Below are 12500 nucleotides of genomic sequence, written 5' to 3' on the forward strand. Positions count from 1 at the left end.
TAGTAGTAGTAGTAGTAATGGAGGAAGGAGGGTTGGAAGTTGGCTGTAGGTAGTAGGAAATGGCTGCTGCTGCTGCTGCTGCTCCTCCTCCTCCTCCTCCTCCTCCTCCTCCTCTGAAGAGCCTTTCCTTTCCCCTTATCTGTTTCTATTCACTCTCCCTCCTCCCTTTATCTCCCCTTCCTCTAGTACTCTCTCTCTTTCTCTCTTCCACCTCCCAGTGTCTCCTCTTCCACTTCCACATTCAGAAGGTCAAATATACTCCCTCTCCTTACCCCCTTTCGTCCACTTGGAGGGGGGGAGGGAGTAGAGAGGAGGAACGGGGAAGAGTGTGTAGTGGATGAGAGAGAGAGAGAGAGAGAGAGAGAGAGAGAGAGAGAGAGAGAGAGAGAGAGGATTAAATAGAATGAAGGAAGAGGAGTAAAGAAATAAAGGCACTGTTAGAATGAGTAAGAGAGAGGGAGACTGAAAGAGGAAGAGGAGTAATTAGGAGGAGAATGGAGGAGGAGGAGGAGGAACAGCAGGAGGGAGGTTGTGGTCAATCTAACATTACGATAACTAAATTGAAGTGGCCACAAGAAACCTTCCTGAAGCACCCCGCACCAGAGAGAGAGAGAGAGAGAGAGAGAGAGAGAGAGAGAGAGAGAGAGAGAGGCGGTAGGTGCCCAAAGAACATGTGTGAGGGCCCTACGAGCGTCTTTCTTCCCTCCTTCCTGTGTACTTGTGGTGCGTTAGAGAGAACCAAGCCAGCAGCCACTAGCCCGCCAGCCCGCCAGTTCTCCCTCTCTCGGCCCCGTTGTGCTCACCGCGTCCCGATCCTTGACACCTTGACTTCACCTTCCCTCACCTCTCCACACCTTTCCTCAACCCTTCCACATATATACCACAGCACCTAATGAATCCTAATCTGAAATATATCTATTATCAATGTTATTTAAAGTTGTCATTGTGTTTCGTTTGAAGGAACGTTAGGTTTTATAGCCCGAAGTCAAGGTTGAACGCAGACATTCGGATGATTGTTTATACAGGCTCGCTCTGAGTTGCCAGATACTTTGATAACTCAATAATTACACTACCTTAGTTTAGCCCTTTTTTCACGTCCCCCCAGCCATCCCCGCGATGAGGTGCCGCAGGAACACGCCCCCGGACACTGTGGCGGCGCGGGGGCGTGGGTTGGGGGCGTGGAGAAGGCAGGAAGGGCGGAAATAAGAGCAGATGGTGGAGGTTGTCAAACTGGCAGATAAATTTTGCAATGAAACTGGGTGTTGTGAGAGAGAGAGAGAGAGAGAGTGTTTTAGTAGCGTATGAAGGAGAAAGGGAATAGAAAGATATGAAGGATTGAGATATACAAACTAATAATCTCTCTCTCTCTCTCTCTCTCTCTCTCTCTCTCTCTCTCTCTCTCTCTCTCTCTCTCTCTCTCTGCCCTTGCTATGTGGCCCTGTGTGATGCTACGTGTGTGTGTGTGTGTGTGTGTATGCTCCAGTTTGCAGTCGGTAGCACCCTGAGGCAGTGAGTGAGAGAGGCAGTGAGAGCAGTGCATTAAGTTGGCTGGCAGGCACGCAGCTATCTGTCTTAAAAGGACACTAAACTAACCTAACTGAATACATGCATTATATTCTGGCAGAGAGAGAGAGAGAGAGAGAGAGAGAGAGAGAGAGAGAGAGCATACTAGGAAAATCATTTAATGTACGAATATTGCTACACAGTTTTCTTCCTCTTCTTCTTCTTCTTCTTCTTCTTCTTCTTCTTTAAGCAGTTATGTTGAGACAAAAAGATATACGTAGCTAATAGTTCTTCCTTTGTCCTCTTCCTCCTCCTCGTCCTCCTCGTCCTCCTCCTCCTCCTCCTCCTCCTCCTCCTCCTCCTCCTCCTCCTCCTCCTGCGGGTTAGGCCTCTTCCCATACCAGGCCTGAGTGAGGAAGGGCCTTAGCGTGGCCTTGGAAAACGGCCTTAGCAGCACACACACCTGACCTTACCGCCGCCCCTACATGGTCTATTGCTTAAATGTTGCACCTGTGTGTGTGTGTGTGTGTGTGTGTGTGTGTGTGTGTGTGTGTGTCTATCTATCTATATATCAATCTATTTATCTATCTATATGTATCTATGCTTGTCTGTTTGTCTATATTTGTTTGTGTCTGTCTATCTGTATCTATCTGTATCTATCTATCTCTTTCAATAAAAAATACAACAGCTTTTTAGCAAACAAACCTAACTTTTCATAACACACACACACACACACACACACACACACACACACACACACACACACACACACACACACACACACACACACACACAGTAAACTATCTCTACATTTAACTGACAGTGGTGTGTAGGTATGTGTAGGTGTATATGTGTATGTATATCCTCTGTCCGTATACTACACTTCACAGTATGCATAGTCTATTGGTCAGGTGTATACGTAGAGAAGAAGAAGAAGAAACTTATGTATAACTCCACTTTGTATAATTTTAGTGCATCATACATACATACATACATACATACATATTATATACATACATACATACATATATACATAAATATATACATACAGGTGTGAATAATAATAATGATAATAATAGTAATAATAATAATAATCGTAAAATTTCACTACAAAAGAGAATAGATTTGACCTTTTCCTAGCTCCATTGTTATCTCTCTCTCTCTCTCTCTCTCTCTCTCTCTCTCTCTCTCTCTCTCTCTCTCTCTCTCTCTCTCTCTCTCTCTCTCTCTCTGTGTGTGTGTGTGTGTGTGTGTGTGTGTGTGTGTGTGTGTTGTGTGTTCATTACCTCATCTTACACACACACACACACACACACACACACACACACACACACACACACACACACACACACACACACACACATTCTTCACATTCCTTCCTCCTCCTCCTCCTCCTCCTCCTCCTCCTCCTCCTCCTCCTCCTCCTCCTCATCCTCCTCCTCCTCGTACTGACCTCTGCGTATGACCTGGGAGGAGGAGGAAGAAGAGGAGGAGTTACCATGAGGAGGAGGAAGAAGAAGAATTTATACAAGTAAATACGTTTAGGGAGGAATGTGGGTTAGAGAGAGAGAGAGAGAGAGAGAGAGAGAGAGAGAGGTGTTATATTCCTGCGGGACCAAATTCCAGAGGTGCATTCCAAAGTTGAATTCCAGTGATAGAAAGTAACAGATGGTTCTCTCTCTCTCTCTCTCTCTCTCTCTCTCTCTCTCTCTCTCTCTCTCTCTCTCTCTCTGTTTATATCTTATTTTCTTTCTTTATTTCAATCATATCCTTCGTTTCCTATTTTCTTTTCAATTTAATTTCTTTCCTTCCTTCCTTCCTTCCTTTCTTTTTTTCTCATTCCTTCGTTTTTTTTTATTAATGTGTGCAAGAACTTCTTCCTTCTACTGTTATTCTCTCCTTTATTCCTTCTTCCTTTCTTTCCTTCCTTCCTTCCTTCCTTCCCCTCTTTTTCTCTTTCTCATTCCTTTGTTTTGGTTATCATCGTATTACTTCTGTTATTGCTAGCTTTCCTCTCTCTCTCTCTCTCTCTCTCTCTCTCTCTCTCTCTCTCTCTCTCTCTCTCTCTCTCTCTCTCTCTCTCTCTCTTCCTTCCTTCCTTCCTTCCTTCCTTCCTTCCTTCCTTCCTTCCTTCCTTCCTTCCTTCCTTCCTTCCTTTCTTCCTTCTTATTTCGATCCATCCATCCATCCTTCCTTCCTTCCTTCCTTCCTTCCTTCCTTCCTTCCTTCCTTCTTTGGTTTGACCTCAGTACAGTAATACGTGTTATGTATATCCTCATCCTTCCTTCCTTCCTTCCTTCCTTCATGGTTTGCTTCTATCTTTTACTTCCTTGTTCTATGATATTCGTCTATTTTTACATGCACAGTCTCTCTCTCTCTCTCTCTCTCTCTCTCTCTCTCTCTCTCTCTCTCTCTCTCTCTCTCTCTCTCTCTCTCTCTCTCTCTCTCTCTCTCAATTTACCTCATCATATTCTTTTATTTTCCTTTTCTCCCTCCTCCTCCTCCTCCTCCTCCTCCTCCTCCTCCTCCTCCTCCTCCTCCTCCTCCTCCTCCTCCTCCTTCCAGACCTTTCATAGCTACTCGTAATGACACCCTTCATCTCCTCCTCCTCCTCCTCCTCCTCCTCCTCCTCCTCCTCCTCCCATAAAAGGGGAAGAAATCCTTATAAAGTAAGAAGGAAAGCTGGAAAAACGTTTATTTTGGTTTGGAGATTTAAAAAGGGAAAGTTGTGTGTGTGTGTGTGTGTGTGTGTGTGTGTGTGTGTGTGTGTGTGTGTGTGTGTGTGTGTTTAGTAGTGGTAAAGATAACGATATGTAATAGTTAATCTCTCTCTCTCTCTCTCTCTCTCTCTCTCTCTCTCTCTCTCTCTCTCTGGTGTTAAAAGTCTGTCTTCATCTATCTTTAATTGTTACTTGTGTCTACCTGAGAGAGAGAGAGAGAGAGAGAGAGAGAGAGAGAGAGAGAGAGAGAGAGAGAGATTAGCGACCTTTCACACCTGTTAGGCCTTAGAATTTTTGATTAGGTATGTTAATTAATCAAAGCAGGTGTAAAAGTAGTAGTAGTAGTAGTAGTAGTAGTAGTAGTAGTAGTAGTAGTCAGTAAGGGGAATTGTATGCATGCTATATAGTGATCTTAATTGTAGTAGTAGTAGTAGATGTAATGATGGTTGTGGTGGTAGTAGTAGTTGTAGTAGTAGTTTTAATAGTAGTTGTAGTAGTTGTAGTTGTTCTTGTGGGTCAGGAAGTAAGAAAAAAAAGAAAAATGACAGACAGATAGACAAACGGACGGAAACAGGTGTGTGTGTGTGTGTGTGTGTGTGTGTGTGTGTGTGTGTGTGTGTGTGTGTGTGTGTGTGTGTAAACCATTAATCTAACGTCACACTTTCTCAACTCTCTCTCTCTCTCTCTCTCTCTCTCTCTCTCTCTCTCTCTCTCTCTCTCTCTCTCTCTCTCTCTCTCTCTCTCTCTCTCGTTATTTCTAAGAATTTGCTTTTTTATCTGTTATATTTAATTATTAACAGAGAGAGAGAGAGAGAGAGAGAGAGAGAGAGAGAGAGAGAGAAGTGAAGCACCCGCAATATTCTCAAAACACTTATCTCCTCCTCCTCCTCCTCCTCCTCCTCCTCCTCCTCCAGACAAACAAACAAAAGAAAAACCCAAACTTATATCTTGATTTTTCTATACAAAATGAAAATAAACAAAATAGAAAGCGAATAACGAAACAAAAATAAAACTTTCAATATGGCAACACTGCTCTGAGTAAAGGCGGTGTTGCCAAATGTAGTGTTTCTTATCAATTGTTATTGTTGTTGTTAGTGGTGGTGGTGGTGTGTGTGTGTGTGTGTGTGTGTGTGTGTGTGTGTGTGTGTGTGTGTGTGTGTGTGTGTGTGTGTGTGTGTGTGATGGTCAGGCGGGTCGTTTTGGTAGTAGCTTGTTAGTGCCACGACCTCCTCCTCCTCCTCCTCCTCCTCCTCCTCCTCCTCCTCCTCCTCCTCCTCCTCCCATCCCACCCCACCTGGTGGGATGGGTGGGTGGGGAGGAGCCTTCTGCTTTCCTGTCCTGTCTCTCACTGTGTAGTTAGTATAGAATAGTTACCCAAGCAGCTAGTAAGGACCCCAGGGTCTGTTGTTCCTTGGTCTTTCCTTTGTATTCCTTTGTATTCCTCCTCCTCCTCCTCCTCCTCCGGCAGCTTCACAGTGTCCAATGCCTTCCTTTATGTTATCTCTCTCTCTCTCTCTCTCTCTCTCTCTCTCTCTCTCTCTCTCTCTCTCTCTCTCTCTCTCTCTCTCTCTCTCTCATCCGCCCGTTTCTTTTTTGACCGTTTTTTTTTTTTTTTTTTTTTTTTTTTTTTTTTTTTAGAGAGAGAGAGAGAGAGAGAGAGAGAGAGAGAGAGAGTTCACATATGTGTGTGTGTGTGTGTGTGTGTGTGTGTGTGTGTGTGCTCTTGTTCTCAATGACCTCAGTTAACCCGCCGCGTAATAGGACACACCCGCACGCGCACACACACACACACACACACACACACACACACACACACACACACACACACACACACACACACACACCACACAAACGTAGAAGTGACAACGTTGCAATACATTTTTGTTTTGAGTTTATATATATATATATATATATATATATATATATATATATATATATATAGAGAGAGAGAGAGAGAGAGAGAGAGAGAGAGAGATAGTTTTGTACTGTACACATGTGATAGTGTGTGTGTGTGTGTGTGTGTGTGTGTGTGTGTGTGTGTGTGAACAGTACACAGGTGTCATATGCAGTTACTGAGGGAGAGATATGGGTCGCATCACACACACACACACACACACACACACACACACACACACACACACACACACACACACACACACACACACACACACACACACACACACACACACACACACACACACACACACACACACCCGGTAGCTCAGTGGTTAGAGCGCTGTGGCTTCACAAGCCAGAGGACCGGGGTTCGATTCCCCGGCCGGGTGGAGATATTTGGGTGTGTCTCCTTTCACGTGTAGGTGGTGTTCACCTAGCAGTGAGTAGGTACGGGATGTAAATCGAGGAGTTGTGACCTTGTTGTCCCGGTGTGTGGTGTGTGCCTGGTCTCAGGCCTATCCGAAGATCGGAAATAATGAGCTCTGAGCTCGTTCCGTAGGGTAACGTCTGGCTGTCTCGTCAGAGACTGCAGCAGATCAAACAGTGAAACACACACACACACATACACGCCATACAGTGTCGCCTGGGAACAGATATCGTGACATATTTTAGTTAATAGTGTGTTTTGATTTCTTAGTATTGAACACCCTCCCTCCCTGCCTCTCTGTCTCTGTTTCCTCCATATATTGAACATCCTCCCTCCCTGCCTACCTCTGTTTCCTCCTTCCCCTGACCTGTACTCTTCCAAAAGGGTTGTTTCAAGACACTTATCCATCTGTTTTGGACAATCCTTTGAACCTTTCAAGGACCGGTGCCTCAGTGTGCTTTTCTCTCCACGCTTCCTATAAAAAAAGAAAAGAAAATGGAAGGCAGAGGAAGGGTGATATAGTCAAGTCTTGATTAGCAATGGTGCCGCCAGGTAACTCTACTCCCTCTAACCCGTGTGTTGTGCCCTCAGGTGAGGTCCCCAGTGGGCCCAGGACCCCCCGGGCTGGGCAGTCATCGGCGGCGGCCAGGCTCTCCCGATCCTCGAGCACACGCCAGGACCCGAGCCGCTCACCGAGACTCCCCAAGGAACTCCCCAAAGACCTCCCCGCGCTCCTCTCCCAAGTCCTCACCAGTGAGGCAGCTTCACCGAGAGGTGTGTGTAATAATAATGATAATAATAATAATAATAATAATAATAATAATAATAGTCATATACGGTTTATTAGAAATTGCAGTACATACATACTGAAAATATACGTTTGTGAATTTACCTAGTTGTATTTACCTAGTATTGTGTAGGGTTCGAGCGGGACTTATAGTGTCCTGTCGCCATGTGTGTGTGTGTGTGTGTGTGTGTGTGTGTGTGTGTGTGTGTGTGTGTTTGTGTGTGATTCACCACAGTCGTTTGCTGGTCACCCAGCTAGCCTTCCCCATTACGGAGTGAGTTCAAAGCTCATAGACCGATCTTCTAGTAGGACAGAGGCCACAACCCCTCGAGTTACATTCCGCACCTACTTGTTGCTAGGTGAACAGACCCTACACATTAAGAGGCATGCCCATTTGCCTTGCCGCGTCCGGGACTCGAACCCGGACCCTCTTGGTTGTGAGCTGAGCATGCTAACCACTACATTACGTGGTGTGTGTGTGTGTGTGTGTGTGTGTGTGTGTGTGTGTGTGTGTGTGTGTGTGTGTGTGTGTTAGGCCCTATACCTGCCTGACAGAGTTGTGTTGCCTTGCAGCGGTCGGTCAGCCCACGACGGTATGTGCCGCGGGGCGGGGGCGTGGGCGGGCGTGGCCCCGGCACGCGGGTCACGCCCTCGCCGCCCAACAAGCGCGCCACGCCGCCCACCTCCCCGCGGGTGAGGCGGCAGCGGTCCCCCTCCAGTGGGGCGCCGCGCAGGAACCCTTCGCCAAAGCTCAGTGAGGCTGGCGGCGCCAAGACACGGCAGAAGCGTGGTGTGTCCCCTGGTGCTGCCTCCGTCCCTGCTCCTGCCCCCGCCCCCGCCCCCCTCCGCTCTCCTTCCACGCCCCCAGGCTCCCTCACCCCCGCCTCTCGCAGGCCCCCCTCGCCCACCTCCACCATCGCCGCTGCCGCCGCCGTGGTGGCTGCCGCCGCCAATAACCTGAGTGGCGCGGCGCGGCCTCCCTCCCCCGGGGCGCGGACCCCTGCTTCCTCCACCACTAGCAGCAACCAGCGGCCTCCTTCTCCGGGATCGCGCCGCCCCCCGTCACCGCGGGGCACGTCTCCCCGGGGGCGCGGCACGTCGCCAGGGTCCCGCGGCCCGCCCATCAGTGAGGAGGCACTGAGGGCCAGGGTGCGGCGTGCCCTCAACGCGCGGCTGTACCTGCTGCACCAGCCTGGCCCCAACTCCTTCACGGTGGGCGGCGACTCACCCACACACAAGTACAAAGTCATCATTGGACCCCAGGTGAGTGATGCTCCCCCCCCACTCGCCCCCATATAACCCCCAGCCCAATAACCACTCTCCCACCCTCCCTCTCTTCCTGCCGCACTTCCTCCCGCCAGCTGTGTGCTTCCGCCCCTCCCACCACCCCTTGGTGCTCCCTCCCAACCACCTACACACGCCTCTCTCACCCCTGCCCTGGCCTGCCCTTCCTCTCACCCTGGTCAGGCGCGGCACGACCATGACCTGCCTCAAGGCGTCCCGTGACCACACTACCCTGCCCCTCCTGCCACAACCACACACCACACACCACGACCACACACATCCCCCCCCCTGCAACGATCACACATCCCCTTCTGCCCCTACCACTCCCAGGGATGTGTCCTCCAGTTTCGCACTCCTTCTCCTCCTCCTCCTCCTCTTCGTGTTGCCTAGGGCTTAGAAGCTAGGCCTAACAGCAACCCCGAGGCCCACAAAGGGAGGTGTGAGGCCCGCTGTTCCTTCTCTCCCCTCAGGCGTGTGACCCGCGCTGGAAGGGGTGGCGAGTCTTCTTCTTCTTCTTCTTCTTCTTCTTCTTCTTCTTCTTCCTCTTCTCTGTTATAGTTGTTTGTGTTTTCTTATATGTCCTTCTTCACTACTACTACTACTACTACTACTACTACTACTACTACTACTACTACTACTACTACTACTACCACCACCACCACCACCACCACCACACCACCACCACACGTCCCCTAATTCGCTTCAGGTCATTTCATCTGGTGGGTTGTTTAGTGTTTTCCGGTGATTGTGATGGTGGTGGTGGTGGTGGTCTTCCTGTCCTTACATACATATAGATAGACATACGCACACACATACATTCATACAGGCAAAACATTCAAGTGCGTGCGTGCGTGCGTGCGTGTGGAAGTGCGTGTCTATGCGTGCGTGTGCGTGTACGTAATGTACATACGAAGAAGTGGCGCCTATGCGAGTCTCTCTCTCTCTCTCTCTCTCTCTCTCTCTCTCTCTCTCTCTCTCTCTCTCTCTCTGTTGCTTATCTCCTTCCTTTTCATTTCTCTTTACTCTTAACAAGTTTTCCTCCTCCTCCTCCTCCTCCTCCTCCTCCTCCTCCTCCTCCTCCTCCTCCTCCTCCTCCTCCTCCTCCTCCTCCTCCTCCTCTCTCTCTCTCTCTCTCTCTGCCCAGATCATCAGCCTGGTTCTCTCTCTCTCTCTCTCTCTCTCTCTCTCTCTCTCTCTCTCTCTCTCTCTCTCTCTCTCTCTCTCTCTCTCGTGAACACTTGTCTCCAAAAAGTACACACACACACACACACACACACACACACACACACACACACACACACACACACACACACACACACATCAATGTTTGCTTGTATGAATTTATTTATGTATGTGTGTGCGTGTGTCTGTCTGTCTGTCTGTCTGCCCCTTTGTAGGGACAGGAAGACCACAACCACCACCACCACTACCACCAAACACGAGAGAGAGAGAGAGAGAGAGAGAGAGAGAGAGAGAGAGAGAGAGAGAGAGAGAGAATGATCCGTGCATAGAAGAAAACAAGCAAGTATACCACTTGAATTGAGAGAGAGAGAGAGAGAGAGAGAGAGAGAGAGAGAGAGAGAGAAGGAAGGAAGGTCGGAACCATCTGTGTCTACACCTTGTATGGTACTGGTGTTACTTGTGGTGGTGGTGGTGTTGGGGGGAGGGGTAACTAATGTACACTTTCACATATCTGTCCTCGACCCCCTCCTCCTCCTCCTCCTCCTCCTCCTCCTCCTCCTCCTCCTCCTCCTCCTCCTCCTCCTCCTCCTCCTCCTCCTCCTCCTCCTCCAAGGAATACTAAGGAAGAAAAATATTGAGTTTGATAAATAAGTTGTGGAACCGTTTAAGTGGTAGTTGTAGTAGTAGTAGTAGTTGTGGTGGTGGTGGTGGTGGTATTATGCCCCTTATAGTACTCTCTCTCTCTCTCTCTCTCTCTCTCTCTCTCTCTCTCTCTCTCTCTCTCTCTCTCTCTCTCTCTCTCTCTCTCTCTCTCAGTTTTGCGTCTCAGTGGGTTATCAATCAGTGTGTGTGTGTGTGTGTGTGTGTGTGTGTGTGTGTTGATATGTACGTAGGTGTTTGTGTGTGCGTGCATGTGGACAGGCGGTGTGTGTGTGTGTGTGTGTGTGTGTGTGTGTGTGTGTGTGTGTGTGTGTGTGTGTGTGTGTGTGTGTGTGTGTGTGTGTGTGTGTGTGTGTGTGTGTGTGTGTGTGTGTGTGTGTGTGTGTGTGTGTGTGTGTGTGTGTGTGTGTGTCGATCTCCACCTTATTTTGCTTATACTACTACTACTACTACTACTACTACTACTACTACTACTACTACTACTACTACTACTACTACTACTACTACTACTACCACCACCACCACCACCACCATCATAATCTTTCCCTTCACCTTTCTCGTGTTCCCTCCCCATACACCACCACCACCACCACTACCACCACTGTAACTCAACACGGATGGTGATGCAACACTGCGTTAATTCCGGGTGGTGGAGTGGATTACCTTACACTGGTGGTGGAGGAGGTGGAGAGGGGGGGAAGGGTGGAAGAGGAAGGCAAGGGTGAGAAAAGGAGGTTAGGTAGGAAAGGAGGGAAAAGTACTGTAACTGGTTCTCTCTCTCTCTCTCTCTCTCTCTCTCTCTCTCTCTCTCTAGTGGTGATGGTAGTGTTGGTAGAGAAAGAGAAGAATGGTGGTGATGGTGGTGGTGGTGGTGGTGGTTTGGGGAGGGGGGGTTAGTGGGTGCCCGCCTCCCTCACTCCAGCGATTCAAGGTCACCACCACCACCACCACCACCACCACCATCATATTTACATTACTATAGCATTTTGCCTGTCCACCACCACCACCACCACCACTACTATCACCATCACTCGTAAATTCAAACCCTGACATCACCACCACGAATACAGTACACATCACCACCATCACCATCACCACCACCACCATGACCACAAAGGAAAAATATGACAGCAAACTCTAGATATTATGCTTCCAAGAAATTTTAAGTAACTCTGGATTGTATGTGTTGATGCAAGTAGCCACGTTAATAGGTGAATAAATCAGTGGAAATAAATGAAGTAATAATTGGATAAATAAATAAAAAAAAATAAATAAATGCTAATATATGATGAATAAGAATAATAGTAAATAGATAAAGTTTGGTTCGGTTCGGTTCTGTTCGGCTCGGTTCGGTTCGGTTCAGCCCAACTCGGCTCGGATAAGTTAGACGAAAGATGTGGCGAGCTTTTTTTTTTTTTTTTTTTTTTTTTTTATGGTTACCAAGAATATGAAAGGAAATTTATTATCAGGCTAAGTTTGATATGATAGAGGACGAAAAAGAAGTGATAGGAAAAAGTCATCATAGAGAGAGAGAGAGAGAGAGAGAGAGAGAGAGAGAGAGAGAGAGAGAGAGAGAGAATTTGAAACTTGTACGCTCTCATAACCAATTACATGAAAGGAAACTTTTTATATCAGGCTAGGTTAGATATAATAAGAGGACACAAAGTAAGAGATATGAAAGAATCATCGTATGGAGAGAGAGAGAGAGAGAGAGAGAGAGAGAGAGAGAGAGAGAGAGAGAGAGAGAGAGATTTGAAATTGTCTACCCTCCCACTGCGCATCTGACTGGAACTCAACTTAACGGAGAAACAAAAAAACGAGAGAGAGAGAGAGAGAGAGAGAGAGAGAGAGAGAGAGAGAGAGAGAGAATTTCAGTTTGTCCCTCTCTAATGCAGCCAGTAGATAGGCTAGGAAGTGACTGGGGAAGAAAGAGGTGAGAAAGAGACGAGGCTAGCTGGGAAACATGATAGACCTGAAAATATGTGAGGCAGGAGGATAAATGAATGCACTTTATCAATTCCTCCTCCTCCTCCTCCTCCTC

The 12500-nt window shown here is 47.8% G+C and overlaps 1 protein-coding gene across 1 annotated transcript in view; it reads left to right on the top strand.

Moving 5' to 3' along the window:
- LOC123501352 (mitogen-activated protein kinase kinase kinase 1-like) overlaps positions 1-12500 on the top strand; it is a 41900-nt gene that overhangs the window by 10547 nt on the left and 18853 nt on the right. The window contains 2 exon segments of the mRNA XM_045250139.1: positions 7138-7320; positions 7907-8596. Coding sequence (XP_045106074.1) covers positions 7138-7320; positions 7907-8596 — 873 coding nt within the window.

This window comes from Portunus trituberculatus, chromosome 9 (assembly GCF_017591435.1).
Source record: "Portunus trituberculatus isolate SZX2019 chromosome 9, ASM1759143v1, whole genome shotgun sequence".
NCBI lineage: Eukaryota > Metazoa > Arthropoda > Malacostraca > Decapoda > Portunidae > Portunus > Portunus trituberculatus.